The sequence below is a fragment of the Notamacropus eugenii genome, chromosome 4 (assembly GCF_028372415.1).
Source record: "Notamacropus eugenii isolate mMacEug1 chromosome 4, mMacEug1.pri_v2, whole genome shotgun sequence".
In the NCBI taxonomy this organism is placed as follows: domain Eukaryota; kingdom Metazoa; phylum Chordata; class Mammalia; order Diprotodontia; family Macropodidae; genus Notamacropus; species Notamacropus eugenii.
In genome coordinates, this window is record NC_092875.1 from 36,709,725 (window position 1) to 36,731,510 (window position 21,786).

At 45.2% G+C, this 21,786-nt stretch overlaps 1 protein-coding gene across 5 annotated transcripts in view; it reads right to left on the bottom strand.

Moving 5' to 3' along the window:
* KDM2B (lysine demethylase 2B) overlaps positions 1-21,786 on the bottom strand; it is a 133,070-nt gene that overhangs the window by 42,234 nt on the left and 69,050 nt on the right. For all 5 annotated transcript variants that reach the window (XM_072600517.1, XM_072600516.1, XM_072600519.1 and 2 more), the window contains 2 exons: positions 19,388-20,001; positions 10,827-10,913 (listed from right to left, as the gene is read on the bottom strand). In XM_072600517.1, the coding sequence (XP_072456618.1) occupies positions 10,827-10,913; positions 19,388-20,001 (701 nt within the window). The remainder of the gene's footprint in view (positions 1-10,826; positions 10,914-19,387; positions 20,002-21,786) is intronic.

Sequence of the window (21,786 nt, forward strand, 5' to 3'; positions counted from 1 at the left end):
GCTAGCATTTATCATACACCATTTTAAGTGCTTTATACATGTTATCTAATCTGATCTTCACAATAGCCCCATGTTACAGATGGGGCAACTGAGGTGGAGAGAAGTTATATGACTTGCCCAGGGTCACACGTAAGTATCTGAGCCAGGATATGGACTGATTCCAAGCCCAGTGCTCTACCCACCAAGTCAACTAGCTGACTAAATAAGCTCCAGGAACTTCCATATCTTTGTAGCCTCTGGTACATAAGTGCCGTTATTGTGCAGTTGTGTCCAATTTTCTGTGACCCTCTTGGCAGAGATGCTGGAGTAGTTTGCCATTTCCTTCTCCAGCTCATTTTACAGATGAGGAAACTGAGGCAAACAGGGTGAAGTGACTTGCCCAGGGTCACACAGCTAAGAAGTGTCTAAGGATGGATTTGAACTCATGAAGATGAGTCTTCCTGCCTCCAGGTCTTACGCTCTATCCACTGTACCACTTAGAAGCCAGGTGCACAACAGGGAGTAACTAAATGTTGGCTGGAGTGGATTAGCTTTAGAGTACTAATAAGTAAGCTCCCTGAGGGCAGGAGCTATCTCTGGTTTCTGTACCCCAGGTCCTGAGAACAACATAGGAAATTCTAATAAATGCTTGTTCACAGAAGCATCGATATAAGGCTGGACAGGTCCTTAAGGGCCATCGAATCCCAACCCCCTCATTTTATAAAGGAGAGAAACAGAAGTCACATGGGCAGTTAGAGGCAGAGGCAGAATTCGAACCTGGTTCCTCTGACTCCAAGTCTAGTACTCTCTCCATATCACCAAAGGACACCACTTCCAATCCCAGAAGTGCTAACCCCACCTGATTTGTCCAAAGTTGGGCGCTAGATACCACCAGAAATGCCTATACCTTAGACATCAATAGGTGTTCCCCACCAAAGGTAGGAACATCTTTCTCTCCCATATTCCCACCTCCATCACCCAAAGCACTCCAGCATCCCCAAGGGAGGGAAGGGGCCACCACAGTCTAGAACAAATGGATAAATGCAGGCAATCAGACTCCTTTTAAAATGGAAAAAGATAAGATGGCATTAGAAGAAGCCGCCGAAGTCTGAAGGATTCACTATTGTTCTGTAAATAAAATCCTGATAATGGAGAGCCCGTCAGGGACAGCGCCTTGCCTGGTTTTCTAATTATTTCACCAAAGGCCGGGAGTCTGCAATATCTCAATTACTTCAAAAGAATTTGTCTCTGCCATGATGAATGCAGGCAACAGAACAGGTTATCAGCATAAGGGGGGGCTCTTCCTTGGGGGCAGACGTTAATTAAAGGGTATTATGGCTGACTATGCCTAAGGAAGGGAGTTCTAGTGGAGGGCAGGTAGGTTGGGGTAAAAGAGGAGAAAGGAGGGTAGGTAAAGAGCATGGGGGAGGGGAAGGGCAAGAACCATGGGAAAGATGCCAAGGAGGAAAAGAGGGCAGAAGCCTTTGAATGCAAGTGCAGAGTAGTGGAAAGATCGCATTATTATTAACCAGGGGCAGTGTGGCCTAATGGGTAGAGAGCTGGGCTCAGAGCCCTGTGAGAGAGGTTTCAACAGATCTGTGACCCAGACTGGCCAGCCGTGACTCTGAACAAAGTCATATAACATCTCAGTGCCCCGGGCAACTCTCTGACGCTATAAATCAACCCATAAGCATTTTATTTATTAAGCACCAACTGGGGGCTGGAGATATAAAGATGGACACCAAACACGACTGCCCCTTGAATCACAGAACTGGAGAATGGGAGGGGAGCTCACTGCCCCATGAGAACATACCCCAAAGGCGGTCATCCATTCTGCCTGAAGCCCTCCAAGGAGAGGAAAGTCAGCACCTTCCTCTTGGGGACAGTCAATGGCTGGGAAGGTCTTCCAACTGGGAGTCTCAGGGGGCCTCTGAAGCTCCCCCCCATCTGACAGCTCCCCCTGAACCTGACCTCTGGGGCCAAATGGAGTAAATGGAATCCCTCTTCCATACTTCAGGCCACATGGTCCCACGGCATTAACCTGGACTCTCCAGAGTTAGAGAGAAGGTGTAGAGTCACACCTTAGAGGCAATCTCTCTCCTGGATCTCCAACTGAATAAATCATAGGTTCAGACCAAAAGAGTGGGGTGGGGAGAACAGGGAGGGAAGGGAAAGGAGAGAAAGAGCAAGGGAAAGAGATAGAGAAAGAGAAAGAAAGAAGAGTAAAGAGGAGAGGAAAGAAAGAGAATCAGATAGAGATATGGATGGATAAATGGATAGATACAGAGAGACATGGATGGATGGATGGATGGATGGATGGATGGATGGATGGATGGATGGATGGATGGATGGATGGACAGATACAGCGAGAAACAGAGATGTGGATGGTTGGATAGATAGATGGAAGGGTAGAGAGATGATAGAAAAGAATGCAAAGAGACGAATGGTTAGATAAAAGGAAGGACAAAGAGGAAAATGGTAGAGACAAAGATAGAAATAGATGATAGGATACATAGATAGATAGGAGACAGACAGACTGACAGCTAGCTAGAGACAAGACAGGCATTAGCTACACACATTACATGCTCCAGGCACCAGACAAGCAGATCCAAAGACAAAAACCTAGCCATCCCTGCACTCAAAGGCCTCCATCTTCCATTACTATTTAAATAATCAGGGAGAGCCAGAAGTCCAGAAGACCTGGGTCTTCTTCCTCCCTGGACCTGCTGACCTCGCTGAGTTTCTGCTTCCTCACCCTCAGGGTTGATACATGCATCTTACAGAACGCTGCTGGAGATCGTTATTATTAACGTGAGAATTTAGGGCTTTGATCAGGAAGAGGTCTCCTCTCCAATGTCTGATCCAAGTCCCTCCCTCTGTAGAGGAGAGAACAGAGGCAGGAGACTTGCCCAAGATGACCCAAGATGTAAGGGGCAGAGATGGGATTTGAACCCAGGTCCTCAGAATTCATACTAATCATTCTCTTTCCTATGATACAACCCCTTTGCTCAAGGCTGAACAAAGGAAAGTCCATTCAAAAGAACATTATATCCTAAGGAAATCCTGGCAACATCTTCACATTCCATCACCTGCTGGAGGTCAGTTGCCCTGACCTCCCTCTCTTCTTTACAGAGGTGGAGACCTGTGGCTGCGAAATGCTGCCTACCAGCTGATCTGCTGGCTGCTTTGGCTACACTTTCTTCTCACTTTCTATTCTTTATTATAAAGGAAAGAAGGGAAGAGGGATTTATTGGGTCACAAAGGGATGGAAACAACGAAGGACATCAATTAAAAACCTATTTTTCTTTTTTTGAAAGGGGAAAACAAAAAAGAAATTACTCAGTTGTCAACAAGTCTTGTTCCAGATTCAAACTCTGTGTAGAAATTCTGTAACACCCAATTCTGGAAATAATGTGCCTCAAATCACACAGGCAGCACAGGCAGAGCAGGTAAGAAAAATAAAAATAAAATGATGGGAATAATTAGTATTTGTACAGTATTTTAAGGTCCATAAAGAGCCTTACAAATATTATCCCATTTTATCCTTATAACAATCCTGGAAGGTCGATGCTATTATCATCCTCATTTTACAGATAAGGAAACTGAGGCAGGCAGAGGTGAAGTGACTTGCCCAGGGTCACACAGTTAACAAGGGTCCTAAGGCTGAATTTGAACTCAGGGCTTCATAAGTCCAAATTTGGTGCTCTATTCATAACATCAACCAGGTACAGATACTTGAAAATCTAGCACAAAATGTATGGGGGACGGGGAGGGGAAGAAGAGGGAGAGAGAGGACACAGAAGGGGAAGCACCCATGCAGCCCAAATTTTAATCTACATCTTAAAAGAAGACCCCTGGTGCTGAGGGTGTCTGTGCTCAGTCGTCCAACCATCAGATTTACAACAGGAAGGGATTTATTTAGATCAGTCATCGAGTCTAATACCCCTCCCTATTTTACAGATGAGGAGACTGAGGCCCAGAGAGAACTGACCCAAAGTCCCCTGATGCCAAAGCCAGTCTTCTTTCTACCTCACCACTCTTTCCCACCAACCTGGGAGAAAGGACATTCCATTCCCTCCAATGTCTTCTGTACAAAGACCCTAGAGATTAGAGGTCACTGGGCTTCCCACACCCAGAGCCACCAATGACCCAGACACTGGCCAGAGGTCTTAGAGAGGATGTATTTAGAGGGCTGAACCAGAGGCCATGCTAGAGATGGTCATGGGCAAAGGTCCACAGTGGGAAAGGGGACACCAAACTGACAGTATAAAGGGCCTGGCTAGAATGGGGAGGCAGATTGCAGAGAGCCCTCAAAACCAGGTCTTACAGGCAGTGGGGAGCCCACAGTGGTTTATAGTGCCCCACATATAGACTCCTCTTCAGTTACTTTCTGTCTTATCCGACTCTTCCTGACTTCATCTGGGGTTTTCTTGGCTGAGACACTAGAGTGTCATTTCCTTCTCCTGCTCATTTTCCAAATGAGGCAAACAGGATGAAGTGACTTGTCCAGGGTCACACAGCTAGTAAGTGTCTGAGGTTGGATTTGAACTCAGGATGATAAGTCTTTCTGACTCCAGACCTGGCACTCTATCTACTAAGCCACCTAGCTGCCAGCCTATGCAAGTAATTAATACATGAGAAAGGGAAGGAGGATGGAGAAGAGGAAGGAAGAGAATGAGAGAGGAGAGGAGGAGGGGAGATGAGGGTGGTTTAGCTCCTTACATAATCCGGACTCAGACTAGGCCAACATTTTTCATACTCCACACTCAGTCTTGGCATATCTCACCACCCCATAAGAAAAGAGATTGCCCTCAGTCATGATACCCTTATAACTAATTCCAAGGGCTCTGTTCTAAATGGCTCTACTGTAATAAAATTTTGTTTTCTGATAACGAGACACATACAGAATGCTTGAAAATGTACAGCCTGCTCTCCTCATACTCCTGACCTCTGTGGGTCCCTTGGAGCTCTAAATCTGTGATCATCCTCTCATGGTCCCTGGACAGGGGGAGCTAACACCTCAGAGAGAGGGGAAAGGGAGGTTCAGTAAGGTCAACCCACTTACCCATAGTTGTTCAGGTAACTTAAGCAGCAAAGCCAAGACTTGACCCTAGCCTAGGTCATCTGTCCCCAAAACCAGTGGTTTTGTTTTGGAAGCTATACCAAGATGCCTCCCCATGTCAAGATCTTACCTAGAATAAGGGAGCCATCTACTAGGTTTATTTTATTTATTTCTGGGAGGCAATAAGCATTAAGTGACTTGCCCAGGGTCACACTGCCAGTATGTATCTGAGTCTGGATTTGAATTCAGGTCTTCCTTACTTTAGGGTCAATGTTCTAACCACTAAGCCACCTAGCTATCCCAGAGCCATCTACTAGTAACCTTTCATTTTTGCTATACAGAGATTTTTGTTGCAATTTGTTTTAAAAATAACCAGCACTTGCTTCTAGGCTCAAATATCTGTAAGCCCTTGCATTGTTGTATTCCAGTCTGCCATTAGAAAGATTCCTCCTTGGGACTGCGTGTCCCACGACTCCTCCCTCTGGGCCCTCTCCTTCCCCCTCTCCTACCCCCACTGCCCACCTTACTACCACTTGCCTCTTTCTTCTCTCCAAACTCTCTGGCTCCACTTTCCCTCCTGGCTTCCTCCCCGATTTCCTGCCTCCTCCTGGTCTTGCGGAGGCCTTTCCACCCTTTGCTGGGACACATCTTGTATCTCTTGGCTGCTGTCTGCCTGGAATTCCCCACCTTTGCACAGTCCTTCTGCTCCCTGGGGTGCTCCTGCTCCCACGGGCTCTCTCCCATGGCAGGACAGAAACGCTCCCGGAACTCTCTGTTCGTCCTTAGAGTCCACTCCCTCCCCACCCCCAACCCCATCCCCTGTCCCAACTGCCTCAGAACCCTGAGGGAGCCATTGTCCGGCTCAACTGTCCCTGGCCAGGGTTTCTCGCTCCCTCACAGGGGCAATGGAATTCCAAGGAGGTTATCCAGGTTAATAATAGCAACTGCCCATGTTTTGGGCTGCTTTGGAAAAGGGGATTTAAAAACCACATCATTCCAGCAGCAAATGAAGGAAGTATAAAAGTTTACAAGAAAAGACTTGGGAGAACTGTAATAATCTAGACCGTCAAATATCGACAGGACTCTCCCACGGAAAGAGGGATCAGAATGGTTCCACTCGGGCCTGGGAGGCAGAACCAGAACTATGGGCCGGGCAAATTTTTGACTCAGCATATGATAACATAGGAGCTCTGGAGAGGACATAGGAGAAATCTAGTTTCCAATTCCACATCAGACCCTTGCTGGCTGTGTGATCCTGGGGAGGTCACTTAAGCTCCTGGGCCTCAGTTTCCTTGACTGTAAAATGGACAGAAGACCAGCTGGAAAACTTGGCCCATGGGGTTGTTGGAAAAATCAGATGACATGATATTTTATTAAGCCCTTTGCACACCTGAAATGCCAGTTATTAATATTAGTATTATTACTACTACAACTACTATTGCTATAATTCTTTTAATAAGGCTTTCAGGTTTGCAAAGCATTCTACAGTGTCCCAAAGAGTGTGATTTTTAAGCTATGAAATCCAAGTGCACCAAGACTTTTGGGACACTGTAGAAAAGGTACTGACTTGGATTGGGATTGGTAAGGAGAGTGTCCTCACCTGGGAGTTCCTGACATGAGTGACACTGCAGGTTGATCCAATCCCTAGTCCCTGTCCCTATCCCCTATTACTATTAGTGAAACACATGGGAAGAGCGAGACACCACTGGGCCCTCCCAACTGCATTGAGTAAACAGGGTCAGTCACAGATCCTTCCCCTTCTTCAACAAAGAAAGGAAACCAGGATCTGAGAGGAGGGAGCTCCACCCCTCATATCCCTCCCTCAGGAGTGGAATGATTTCCACTAACTCCAGTGACATTACACTAAATAAAACTAAGAAAATGTTTCTCTCTCTCTTTCTCTCTCTCTCTCTCTCTCTCTCTCCCCACCCCCCCAGGGAGACATGCAGAAAGTGCCCACCTGCCTTGGGGGATGGTTTTCCCCCACCTGGGAGTTTCCAACACCAATGGAATCACAGGTTCACTGTACCAAACTATAGACCTGTGAAGAGATCTCTCACAGTGACAAAGGGTCTTCCCCAGCAGCAACATTCTAAAGAAGCAATAATGATAACCGATATGGACATATCACTTTAAAGACTGCGGAGGTCTTCACATAGGTGGGGTAGTACATAGAGCGCCAGACCTGAGAGTCAGGAACATGCGAGTTCCAATCTTGCCTTAGACACTTACCAGCTAGCTGTGTGACCCTGGCCTGGTCATTTTGCATTAGTCTCCTCATCTGTAAAATGGAGATAATAATCGAACCTACTTCCCATAGTTGTTGTGAGGATTAAATGAGTTGCATGTACAAAGCGCTATATAAATGAGAGCTATTATTGGGGTGGTCATCAGTCATCATCACATTTATGAACATCTCATCTGAGACTTACAATAGCCTTCTAAGGGTTCTACCATCCCCATTTTATAGATAAGGAAGCTGAGGACCAGACTTGCCCAAAATCACAAGGAAGTGACAAGAAGAATATGAACCAAGGTTCTCTCTAACTCCAATTCTATGTAGCCTTTCTAATTGTACCATGGTGCCTATCAGAAGGTAAGTGACTTACCCAGGGTCACACAGCTAGTTAAGTCCTAGAGATTCCAAACCCAGGCCATCCTGCAGCCCTCTAGTCATGACCCTATAAAAAACTCTCTATCTCCCCACCATCTACCCTCTGATGAACAAATGAGGAAATTAGAACTCAGAAGTTGGAGGATGAAGATTATTCAACATCTTAGGCCTCAGTTTCCCCATCTGCAAGGGGAGAACTTTCAACTAGATAGCCTTGGAGGTCCCTTCATGTATACAAATGAATGCTGTGCTATTTTATGCCATACATTCATCAGTGGTGAGGGAAGCCAGTTGATAAACATTTATTAGGCACCTACCATGTGTCCTGCATTGGGCTAAGCCCTGGAGATACAAAAAAAAAAAAAAAGGCAAAAGACAGTCCCTTTCCCTCAAGGAGGTCACAATCTAACAGAGGAGAAAGCATTCAAACAACTACGTACAAACCAGATAGAAATAGGGCAAACAGGAAATAATCAGCAGAGGAAAAGGCCCTAGAATGAAAGGAAATTGAGAAAGGCTTCCTGTCTCTCTGGTGGGATTTCAGCTGAGGACTGAAGGAAGCTGGAGGTTGGGGATGAGGGGCACGACAGGCAGGGGTGGTGTCCCAAAGGAACCACACACATACACACACAAGACATACCAACCAGACCCATCTCAGCACCCCAAGCCGGAGATGCTTGTGCCCACCCACTCCAGCCTCACTTTTCCAGAAAAATTATCAGTAAGGAAAATTCAAGTAGCATCATGCTTTAGCCTCTAGAGACAACAGTAGAGAAGTCAGACCTCACTCAACAGCCCTTCTTCTAAGGCAAACCACTCTTCTCTCTCCTCTCCTGACTCAGTTCCATCCATAAATCCTGGAGGATTTTTTCCATCTAGAGATTAAACAGGACCAGTTAGTTCAGCTGGATGGGGGAGGGGGCTAATGAGCCAGGGGTCATGGGTTCAATTCTCTGGGGGCCTCCATCCGCTTGGCTCAGTTCTAAGGTTGCAGACAGCACCCCCCAACTGACCCTGCCAGCTGGACATGAAAAAAGAATGAGGCCAGCAGAGGACGGTCCAGCCAGACACAAATCTACCACTACTTCCGGGGAAATAGTAATTCATGGTAAATACGGGATGACGGTGATTAGGCAGCATCTTTGTTAGAGACAAAGATGGCAGGTCGTGGCATTTAGCCACGACCTCTTGGCCACTAATTGCTTCCAGAAACAGGCTGAGCTCTCCTTCCAGAAAGGTGTCAGATCAAAGTATTTTTTTAAGCTTATCATTTAGCACTAATCACTTATTACTTACAGAGGGCAGAAACCAGATCCGTGCAAGGGGGAGGGGGTAAGGAAGGGAGGAGAGATCATGACATCCTTCCCAGGCAGCCTTGATCTTTCATCTGGCCCATTTCCTCAAAGCCAAAAAAAGCTAAAGCAATCGCTTCTTTAATGAGCTTATGCCTTAATGACCCGTACCCTCACCCCTGAACCTGAGGCGGAAAGACATAAAAATATCAACAAGGCCCCCTCTCCCCTCCCCCTTTTCTTGCTCCTCTCCCAGGCAGGCTCACTGACCTAGAGAGCTGGAAGGGACATCAGGGGCCATACAGAACAAGTGGGTCATTTCACAGATGGGGAAACTGAGTCCCAAAAAGAAAAAATGCTTTGCTCAAAGTCACACAAGGAAATTGTGGACATTGAGTCACTCCCATAGTGAAAACATTTCCAGATATTGGAAATGCATGGTTGACTGGCTTTTATATAACCAATTTCACATATACATATATATACATGCATGCACACATACATAGATACATATACACATACATACATGTATAAATGTATATAGTCATCTCACGGTCCCCTGGGTCTTTATGTAAAAAGTTGGTTTTGCAAAGATGCTGGAAAAAAGCATCCAGCCCCAAGACAAGGGAGCTGTCTCTGGTCCCTGGCAGGATACAGCCCCTGTGCAGGCTGAGCCCCTTGTGAGGGTCCCTCCATCAATCCTGAGATGACAGCAGGTGGCAGAGAGCTGTCTCTTGGCTGGGTGGGGGCTTCTTCTCTGTTCTATCAATTCCAACTGCAGGCTTAAAGCTACTCCTTTGCTGATGGGGAGTCGAGGGTGGGGTGGGTGGACAGTGTGGCCCAGGGCTCTTCAGAGCTGCCCCGGGAAGCCTGGCCTGGATGCTGCAGGACCCTCTGGATGCTGAGCCCCACATAGCCAACAGCACCTTTTTCAATCCCCAGAAACCTCAAAGCTTAAGGAGATGGAGAAGGGACAAGACTGTTCTACAGCCTTGTTTTCTTTGATGGAAGCTTCTCACCCAAAGCAACCAGGGACTTGAAAAAAGCCAGTGAAAAAGAAGAGAAAAAAAAATCAACCCAAAACTGAGAAGAGCTAACACAGCTACAATAATACACACTGGGTGGGGTTAAAACGATCCCAGGACTAAGGGGATGCCAGGGGACACCGGAAACAGAAACCAGAACACCAGCCTTGTCAGGATTATGTGCTCAAAACCTTAAAAACCCCACAAAAACAAACAAAAACCAACCAACACCAGGAATCTGACCCACACGGAGTGAGCCTATCAAGCCAACCACGTCATTCTCCTGAGCACACAGTGGGTCTGTTCATCATCATACATGTTAGTGTTTCATGGGTAAAGCACATGAAAATACAACCTACTAATGGGTGAAGGAGAGATGCACATGGCAAATGAACTCAGGCTGCAGCTTATTACCAACTTCAAAATAAGACATCCCCAAGTACACATAGGACTGACCCAGGAGGGAGAAAGCAACATAAGAGATGTACACCCCAAAGGCTGAATTGCTAGGCACAAATCAATAAGAGGCGTAAAAAACTGTCCACAGCATCAGGCACAACTCCTAAGGAAGGGCATGGACACAGATCACTGGGGATGAGGATGGCACTCATCACCTGTACCCTGCACTGCCAGAAGGCACACCCTTCAGCCACCACGCCCCATGGGGAAGCCCCACAGGCACCAAAGTCAACATACTTAGCATTTTAGGCTATTGAAAGGAAAGCTAAAAATAAAACATGGAAAGAAAACATTCCAGCCACCCACCAACCTCAGGCAAAGGAATTCGAGAGAAGAGGATACTGAGGGTTAGGGAGGTCCCGTGAAGCCCCAGGGGCTCTCCAGCAACTGCTCACCTTTGCTGTCTTCTTGGGCCACGTGACCACAGGCACCCCAGTGATTGCCAGGCTTTGATCATCATCAGCATGGTCCTTCAGGACGTTCTGTAGTCAGAGAAAGGACCTGGGTTAGGGCACTGGATACAAGCTGAGGTTAGGAGAAGAAAGGGAGTAAGGGCTCGTAGTGGCCCTTCTGTCCTCACTGACCAATGGCCAAAGGATCACACCTAGGGGATGCATCCAGGATCATAATACATTCTCTTCTGCATCCTAAGAGGAGGAAGTTGGCCAGATTCTGAAGGGCAGGCATGAAACAAAGATGCGATAAAAGAAAGGATACTGGTTTGGAAGGTCAAACAAAGCCTCTAGTCAAACTGCTAGTATGATCCTGGGCGAGTTACTAACCTATCAGGGTTAACCCATCAGGGCTCCAGCATCCTCAATCACAAGTGAGGGGGTTGGACTAAATCAGACATTCTCCAAAACTTATCCAGACTACCACCCCCTTAAAAAAATTACTCAGAAATCTACTTTCTTTAACCCTTTAAGATTTGTTTTGAAATTTGCATCATTTCAAAAAAACTAAAATATTTTTTAAATGACATCGCAAATTTAATAATTTATTGTAAATTTGTGGGCTTTTTCCTACATTAAAATTTTGATGCCTCAGCATTGCATCATGTTACCATATTATCATACTATAAACAAGTCAACAAACGCACATATTCCTACTAACGCATGCGGGACTTCCCAATAATGTACATCACTTGCCAACACTTGCTTGTTAAGACCAGTCACCAGACTTGATGGCTGACTAGTATAACTTGCATTTGGTGTGTTTATTTGGAAAATAATATCATCACTAGTATGTTAACTCTGTTACACAATAGATGAAACATGTACCAATGGTTTTTCAAAATTTTCTTCTCTTCTTTCCTTATATTTCCATTGATCCCTTATGTTTATCAATGCCCCCTCCAATTGCATCCAAGGTTACTACTGCACCCTCTCACATCGTTTTAGCACCTTCCAGGGGGCGGTATAGCTCACCTATGGACTAGACAGTCCCTGAAGTCCCTCCCAGTTTGAGACCCATGAGCCTGGGAACCTTAGAGGGCATAAGCTCCTAGCAGGTCACTTCTGTCTTTCTATCCAAAGTGCCTATATATCCTCAGGAGAGAAGGAGGGTGGGCGACTGACCAACCAAGCAAGAAGTGCCAGCCACAGATTTAGATGCTGGACATAAAAAGCAGAAACAAATAGTCTCAACCCTGGAGAAGCTGATCTTCTATCAGGGAGGCAACATGTGCATACAATAGTATGGATAGTTGGTCAACTAGCACTTATTAAGCATCACTCTGTGTTAGACACTATGCTAAGCATTGAGTTAAATGCAAAATAAAGACAAGGTAATTTTTTTACACAGTAGTAGATCTACTCAGTCAACCAGCACTTATTAAGTGCTACTGTATGCCAGAATATGCAAAGTACTGAGTTGAATGCAAAATAAACACAAGATAATATTCTTGTTTGCACATAGTAGTATATATAGCCAGCCAACTAGCATTTATTAAGCACTTATTGTATGTCAGCCACTATAGAAAGTGTTGAATTGTTATTGGAGGGGTCAGGGAGAGGGAGGCCCTTCACCACTAGTACTAGAGCACTTAAGAGCCCTGGACCTGGAAACTGGAAGACTTGGGTTGTATCCTACCTATGACACTACCTATGGGACCCTAGGCAAGTCTGAGTCTCATTGGGCCTAAGGAAACATTCAAGTGCTCTCTCTAAGGTCCATTCTGGGCCCATCACTTCCCCTCTGTCCGCCTCAGTTTCCTCCACTGTAAAATGGGGATAACAATAGCACCTGCCTCCCAGGGTTCTTATGAGATTCAAATGAAGAGACATTTGTAAAATGCTTAGCAGAATACTTGATACATGGAGGGTCCTTAATAAATGCTTGCTTTCTCCTTTCCTCATTCCAAGTGAGGAATTTCAGGAAATTACTTTCCCAAGAGCACCCTGGTAATGCTCAGCTTCCCAGGTCCTCTGACCTGAGATCCAGCACTCTCTATATTTGCTGTTTCAGTTGTGCCTGACTTCTCATGATCTGATTTGGGTTTCTTGGCAAGGATACTGGAGTGGTTGGTCATGTCTTCCCCAGCTCATATTTACAGATGGGGAAACTGAAGCAAACAAGGTGACGTGACTTGCTTAGTGTCACACTAAGCTAGGAAGTATCTTATCCACTTATTTACAAAAAGGATAGAGTGGTCTTCAATTCCAAAAGACCCTGAAACTCCCCTTCACTAAGACCCAGTTTTTTCTCAAGCCCTGGTTCATAAACATCACTAAGAACTGAAAACTAAGGGAACCCGGTGCTGGGGCCCACTGAAACCTGGTCCCCACTAAGGGAGGCTAACATGTCAATTCCAGACCTTTAAAAGTAGTATGGTTCTTAATACATTTGGATGGCGCAATCTGGGCCTCTGGCAGTGAATAACTCACTTTGGTTTCAGAAAGAACAATTTGATGAAAAAAACTCAGAAGAACACTACATGATAGGACGAGAAAAGCTGGGAGAGCCACACTCAAGAGTCCCAGGGCTTTGTGAGGATCAGAGGAGCTAAGGTGTGTAAAGCGCTCAATGGACGCTAGCAAGCAGTAGAAGTAGTTGTTACTATTGTTACCAACCCTAAACCTTATATAATTATTAATATTAATTATTGTTTTTCATATTATCATTTATCCCCCTAGAGCTGGACCTGTAAAATTAGAAGCTTCCTCTAGAATGAAGCAGAGAACACATCTGTATTCACAGAAAAAGGCAGGAGGAAGGCAGAAGCGGAGAAGCCTTGCTTTGACAGGCCAGCATAAACCCTGAAGAACTACAGAAATGTGAGGGATTATAAGCACTAATTACTACTAATTAATAGCTAAAGCTCTAAGACTCAGCATAGCATCTTCACTGACAGAGGAGGTTTTCTCACCAGGAGGTCCCTCCGACTAAGTCACAGGTCTGGTCCAAAATGGTAAAAAAATTATAGAATAATGAATTGGAGAAGCAGCATGAGATAATGACTAGAGCTGGCTTGGGAGTCAGGTTCTGGGTTCAAGCCCCGCCTCAGACTCATCCTGGTTGGGTGACTCTAAATTTTTGACTTAACCTGTGTTTCAGACAATTCTCCAACATTACTGGTAGAAGAATTCCTCTCAGAGAGCTTTTTATACTGACAAAATCATGGATCCGGACAAAAACAAAATAAAAAGCCATCATCATACTAATTAATAAATATTAAACACTAATCAATGGGTAATTAATTTAACAGTTAATAATAGCTTACATGGTCATAATTAAATTAACAGTTACTTAGGTAATTGGATGGTTTAGCCAACAGCTAAACTTGGGTTAAAGCTTATACTACTTCACTGGCTCCCGAAGCCTACAGGTTAAGCGACAAATTCATTAGCTTAACGTTGTTAACTTAAATGTTAAATTCTTAACATTCTTAACAGTTGGCAGGTAGGTGGCACCATAGTGTAGAGGGCTGGGCCTGGAGTCAGGAAGACTCAACTTTCTGAGTTCAAATCTAGCCTCAGATACTCTCTAGCTGTGTGAGCTTGGGTAAGGCACTTAACTTTGCCTCAGTTTCCTCAACTGTAAAATGGGGATAAAAGTCACACCTTCCTTTCAAAGTGGTTGTGAGGACAAATTGAGATAACGTTTGTGAAGTGCTCAACACATAGTAGGCACCACATAAATGTTAGCTATTATTATTCTATTAAAGGCTCTTTCACAACTGGAACTCAAACTGCCTCCATGCTTTTGCACTGACAGCTTCCCATGCCCGAACTACATACCTTCTTCCTCCTGTCTTTTACCTCTTGGAATCTTTAGTTCCCTTCACAGTTCAGATCCTGATTCTCCCTAACCCACAGAGAATGCCTTTTTCACTCCCCAAAACCACCACATATAAATATTTTCCACCATTAAACATGGTATCCAAAAAATCTTAAGCTTTAAGAACTTTAAAGTATACTAAGACCTTCCCATGGAATAGAAGCTCCATGAGGGCAGGGCATTATTTTTTCCCCTTTGTATGCCAGGGGACTGGCAGAGTGCCAGGCAGACAGTGAATGCTAAATAAATAAATGTTTGTTGATTGATCAACTATGTGACAGAAGAGTCCCCTGCTGGAGACCAATGGATCCACTCCCTTTTCATGGGAATGAAAATGCCCATTCCCCCTAAGATCTGCTCCAGCTCATCCTCCTGTGATCCCTGAGGCCTATAAAGGCCTCAAACCTCAAACCTCCCCTTCTCCCTCAAGTAATCGACCAACATGTGCCTACTATGTGCTAAATACTGAGAATACAAAAGGAAGCAAAAGACGTCTGCCTCAAGGAACTCACAGTCTAATGGGGAGAGTTAATTATTAACATATCTAGTTACTAATTATTAATTTCTGATGATATGACCAATCCAAAACATATAAACCCTTCCTCCTCTAAACCCTGTTTATCCCACTCTTTTAAAGGAGTGATGTATAACAGATAAGATACTTCACTTGGAGTAATGAAACCCTGGGTTCAAGACCTGCTCCTAGTACATATAAAGAATGGGATCCTGAAAAAATGACTGAACCCCTCAGTGGCCCACACATCTCTCTCAGAGACTCAGTCAGTCAGCAGGGCAGATTGTCAGTACAAGAAAGTTCCCTATACAGACAAAATTCAAGAGTGGGCAACAAGGTAGCACAGTGAATACAGTACCAGACCTCAAGTCGGGAGGACCTGAATTCAAATCTGGCCTCAGATACTCACTAGCTGTGTGACCCTGGGTAAGTCACTTAACCCCGATTGCCTCCCAAAAAAGGACCCATGAAGCCAATACCAAATAAGTAAGGCATTGAGTTGATTGTTTTAACCAGACCTGAGATTTCACTGGCAGAGGACTGCTAGTGCCTGCCTTCTAGGCATTAGCTCCAATGTGTCTTACCTAGATTTTGTTTGAATATAGTTATATTGCTTCTCCCATTGGACTGGGAGCTCCTGGAGGGAGTTAACAGAAGTTAGTAAGCAGTAGGTGTTTAATAAACAAATGCTAATTGGCTAGCTTGTTGACAAAAAGATAGGGAAAGAGGAAGGGAGGGAGAAAGGGAGGAAAGAAGGAAGGAAAGAAGGGAGGGAGGAAAGAAAAGAGAAAAAGACAGATGGAAAGAAACAGAGACAGTAAAAGAAACAGAGAGACAGATACAGAAAAAAACAGAAACAGGGAGAAAAAGAGATAGACAAAGGGGAGAGATAAACAAAGAGAGAGACAAATGAGGGAACTAGTTGTTTCCATCTGCAAACCCAAATAGGGCAGGTAGCGGGAAGGAGGAGGGGTAGGTTCCAGCCCTAGAAGGGAGTACCGCCATAGCTACCGGTCAGGAACATCATAACCCCTAAGTTCAAAGCTCCAGATCTAAGACTTACTAGCCTGGAAGCCTTGGTAAACCCCTTCAGCTCCCTGGCCTTGGTTTCCCCATCTGTTAAATAAAGGGTTGCACTGGATGACTTCTAAGATCTGCTCCAGCTCATCCTCCTGTGATCCCATGGTAACTGTGAGGACCAACAGGTAAGAGAAGTCAAAGTTTTGAGGAGTCAAAATTATGACAAAAGCAGGGAAGATTCCCTTTGTATTCCAACTCCCTGATGGCTATGCTATGAATCAGAGTTTGACTCATTCTAAAAGTCTGGACCTCTGGTAAAAATGGTCTCCCCATCCAAAGATTTGCTAACCTACCGCCTCTGTCTAGGTCTCTCCTTTACATCTGCTTACTTGTCCTTCAAACAGTCCTCTAGGACATGACTTAGAAGCCTCTCATGACCCAGATGTCTCCCTCTGGCCACTTTCTGACTTATCAAGGGAACTCGAGATCAACCTCTTCTTTTTACAAATGAAGAAACTGAGGCAGATAAAGGTTAAGTGACTTAACCAGGGTCACAGCTAGAAGTGTCCGAGGAAGGCAGGGAAGCCAGGTCTTCCTAACTTTAACACCCTATCCACTCGTCTCTATCATAAATCAGGTGTGTGCCATTATTATAATTAAATAAGAATCCTTATCACTGCTATCTCATTCTTACCTTCAGTATGAGATGATTAATGAGATATTTTATCATAACAATAATTGCAACTCCTCCTAATATTACTAAAACGATAGCCACCATGTTCTTTTAAATCACAAATTATCTGCATAGTTAACAGTCTGATTTTAAAAAAATTTACCACATAGCAGAGCAAGTAATAAGCAAAAGTACTGGGCTTAGAGACAGAAGATCTGAGTTCAAATTCTGGTTTGGCCACTAGCTGTATGACCCTGGACAAGTCACTTTACCTATTTGCCTCAATTTCCTCAACTTCAAAATGGGGATGATAATCGCACTTCTCCTCCTAGGGCTATCAGGAGGATCAAATGAGATAATATATTTAAAGTGCTAGCATAGTACCTGGCAGGTACTTAGTAAATCATGTTAGTAAGATCTTGTAGATCTTATCTTCCTTTCTTCCTTCCTCTGAGCCTCTATTAGAAAGAGGAGCCCAGATAGGGAGAGTATCTCAGTGGCAAAGGCAATGGCTATGGTATCAGAGGCCCTGGGTTCAAATCCCAGCTCTATCACTTACTAGTTGTGTGAGTTCTGAGAAAGTTAGTCAAGCTTCTGTTAAGTCCTCTAGGAAATGAAAAGGTCCTTTCCAGCTCTGATGTTCCATCAGAAACCCACTTATGGTACAAGGCAAGATCCGTTACCGCCCCCCCACCCATGTGGCTTGCACCCAAAGGTTCTCTGACAGTGACCCAAGACTTCCCTCCTTAAGGGAAGACCACCACGCTACTGAAGTTTTCAGGGCACAAAGTTCTAAACCTCAGCTGCTTCTCTGCCCCTCTTCCTATCCCTGAAATGTGTCTCTGTTTGAGCATCAAGGTGTTAGAAACAAGAAGTCAAGTGCAGGGTCTGAATCTGGTGTCCCACTAAGAACTTTCAAAAATCATTAATAATGACTAGCAAATTTAAAAAAAAAAGAGAGAGAAAATGCACCTTCCCTCCCTTCTCTACAGAGGTGGGGGCTTACAGGAGCGGAATACGACATCTACCGTCAGACAACTGATGTGCTTCTACGTTTTCTTAGCTACTCTTTTTTCCTCCCCTTTTTTTGCTGCTGTTCAGTTGTTTTCAGTCATGTCCAACTCTTCATGACCGCATTTGGGGTTTTCTTGACAGACACTGGAGCGTTGTCATTTCCTTTTCCAGTTCATTTTACAGATAAGGAAACTGAGGCAAACAGGGTTAAGTGACTTGTCTAAGGTCGCCCAGCTAGTAAGTACTGGAGGCCACATTTGAACTCAGGAATACTTGACTCCAGGTCCAACTCCACTGCGCCACCTAGCTGCCTTTTCTTTTTTTATTATTTTTTAAAAAGGGATAGATTGCTAGGGGGGAATATATCTGGGAAAGAAGGTGATATAAAAAGAAACTTATTAATAAATTAATAGCATTAATTAATTAATCCTACTAATCTAATAAAGCTCACAAAGCGCTTTATGTGCATTCATTTTCACCTGTGCCTCAGAAGTACTCAGGGACACACGTCACAGGATAAAGGGACATAACAATACCATTATTACTGCCATTTTTGTTTCACACATGAGGAAACGGAGATCAAGTTCCCAGTCCAGGGTCACACAGGTAAGTGTCTGAGAAGGCATTCAGACCCATGTCTCCCTGACTGCAAGTCTGTGATCTTGTCCCCGTAAACCAGACTAGGGTCACCAGGGCCATCTAGACCCTGGCTCCATGGGTTTCTAAGCAGAGACCACAACTCCAGAGATGGGGAAGATTTTGAATCTCTCACTTTCCCAAGGACTAGAGATTTCATCCTTCTGGTCTAACTACGGATCATCAGCACAGGTTCAAATCCTGACTGACCCTCAGGAGCGGTGACCCTCTCACCCTGTTTCTCTGTCCTCTCTATTTCACCTCACTCCTAGTGTGAAATTCTCTGAATCTCTGAGCGTGCAAACCTGGAAAGATCTTTGTGTTGAGAGGAGCCCAGGCCAATCCTGCCTCTCACACTTACAACGTACAGCCTTGTGCCTCAGCTTCTTCAACTGGAAAATGAGGGGGCAGGCCACAGGAGGAGGCTCAGAGGGCCACCCAGACTTAGTCCCCCTGCTTGGCACTTACTAGTTTTCTCAGACACAGTCAACATTTCACAAGTGCCTTTCCTTCCATTTCATATGTCCTGTAAATGGTGCTGGGAAAGGCTTCCAGCATTAGGTCGGTGACCTGTCCTGACACCCCAACCTCCTCTCTTCTCTAGAAATAACACATAAGGGGCAGCTAGGTGGGGTAGTGGATAGAGCACCGGCCCTGGAGTCAAGAGGATCCGAGTTAAAATCCGGCCTCAGACACTTGGCACTTACTAGCTGTGTGACCTTGAGCAAGTCACTTAACCCCCATTTCCTTGCATTCTTCCCCCTCAAAAAAAAAAAAAAAAAGAAAAGAAACAACACCCAAAAGGGCCCTCTGCTACCCACCTTCATGTCCTCCAGAAGCGCCTGGGGATCCTCAATCCCCTCAGGGACACATTTCTTGTTCTCTGGAAGGGATTCGAGCTTCTCAACCAGGGCTTTCAGACCCTTCAGTTCAAACTCTGTGAGGTGAGTCCACTTGGTGGAGACTTCTGTGGCAGGGGAGCCTGTTGGGGTTTTGGGATAGTCTGTGGTCATGGCGGACTTGACGCTCTCATCTGACTCATTGGACAAAGTCCTTTTGAGGTACCGCATGGTGGCTGCTTTGGGCTTTTTCATGGTGGCCTCCTGGCCCTCCAAGGGTATACTGGTAGGAGAGGCAGCGGCATGGGGTGGCAGGAAAGGCAGGATGGGGGGTAGGGGCAGAATGGGCGGGATTGGGGGAACAGGCGGGACCAGTGGAGCCAAAGGCTTTGGGGCCTTGTCCACGCTTTCTTCCTTCTCCTTCTCTTCCTTTTCCTTCTTCCCTTCTTTCTCCTTTTCCTTGTCTTCCTTGTCTTTCTCCTCCTTCTCTTTCTTTTCCTTTTCCTCCTCCTGGGGGTGCAGCTCACAGGATTCCTCATCCATCTCCAGCCAGGAATCAGATGAGAAGCCGTCTACACTGGGTTTTCTCGAAGCATCTGTACAACACAATAAAGAAACCATGAAATATGGAATCAATCTTTCTCAATCTGTGTGTGTGTGTGTGTGTGTGTGTATGTGTGTTGTGTCTGTCTCTCACACACACACTCATACACAAAGACTAAAGATTAGAAGCACAACGGATTTTTCAGATAAAGTGTTGGTTTTGGAGTTAGGAAAATGTGGGTCACATCCTACCTCTAAAATGTATTAATTGTGTGACCATGAGGCATCTCACTCAATCCCTCAAAGACCCAGGTTCCTCATCTATAACATGGGGATGATCACACCAATGTACGTACACCACACTGGGCAGTGATGAAGACTGAATAAGACAATATAGGCAAAATGCATGGCAAACTTTAGAGCATTAAATAAATGCCCATCATTATGGAGACCGACAAAGCCCACAAGTCTGAGAGGAATGGAGGGCAAGTATCATCTGTCATATATCGTAGGTGACAAAACCGATCCTGGACGTCCCTCCCTGTCTGATGAAGGTGGCAGAGCCACAAGTGGATAATACAGCTTTCTTTTTCATTTTTTGTGGCAAGGGATGGCTCGTTGACCAGGGAGGGAACAAAGAAAAATGTGGAAATGAAAGCTGTAGAAAAACAACAGATATCAAAACAATTAAAAATTATTTTCAAAATAAGAAGTAACTTTTGGCCAAAGAAAGCAGAAGAAAAGAAACTTTCCTCGGGGCTATAGGTGTGGAATGCAGTATACACTGTCACATTCGGTTGATGCGTTAGCATGGTCTGGCTAACTGGCTCCCCCTGATTTTTATTTTTTGTTAAGAGAGAAAGCTCACTAGGAAAGGGAGAGGGGAGAGATATTTGAAAATGCTGAAGATAGAAGGACAAAATAGCTTTTTTAAGGAAAGAAACACGTGATCCAAGAGGAATAGTCACCTCCATCTCCAGGCTCTCTGGGGGACATCAAGCTGTCTGCTCCTGCACCTTAGAGCAGGTGCCTTGGGTGGAATAGCAGAAATTTGACTGGGAGCTTGGGGAGCTCAGACAGCTTACCCAGGCCCTAAATTCTACCACCTGGTCACCTGCTGGTCCAGCTCCAGGTGAGCATCCCTGCCTGGGAGGGGGAAGGGTGTGGCAGGGGTGGTGTTAGTCCTGATGGTTGAATATCTGCTCTTATCCCAGAGGTGGGGTCCCCTGGCAAATCCCAAGGTTAAGCAGGCCTTTCCATTTCACTACTGAAGCTAAACTTTCTTATGAAGGAGGCAGCTGGTGACATGACCAGGCCTGAAGTCAGGATAAACCCGAGTTCCAATTCAGCCTCAGACAATGACTAAAGTTGGGTTACCCTGGGCAGGTTCCTTCACCTCGTCTGCCTCGGTTTTCTCATCTGTAAAGTGAGGATAAAAATAGCACCTCCCCCCCACCCCAGCTCCCCAGTGGACCTCCTGGTCTCTGGTGCCACTGAAAGTACCAGAAGAGGGGTCAGAGAGGGCTACGGGAGGAAGTCCTGTTGTATGAAAAAATCTACAAAGGACAAATGCGAAAGAAAAGTGAGAAAGGCCAACCTCCTCCATCTGCTGACAAGAAGGTGCCAGTCACTACTGCGGACTTGGAGTCAGGAGACCTTGGGTTTGGTCTGTCCCAGACACTTACCGGCCAGCTGTGTGACCCAGGGAAGGGGATAAGTACTTATATAGCACCTACTATATACCAGGAGAGAAGTGCTTTCATATGCAAGATTTCATCACAGAGCCTGGAGACAACCCAGTAGGCTGGGTTAGTTCCTATTTTATTTACAAACATGGA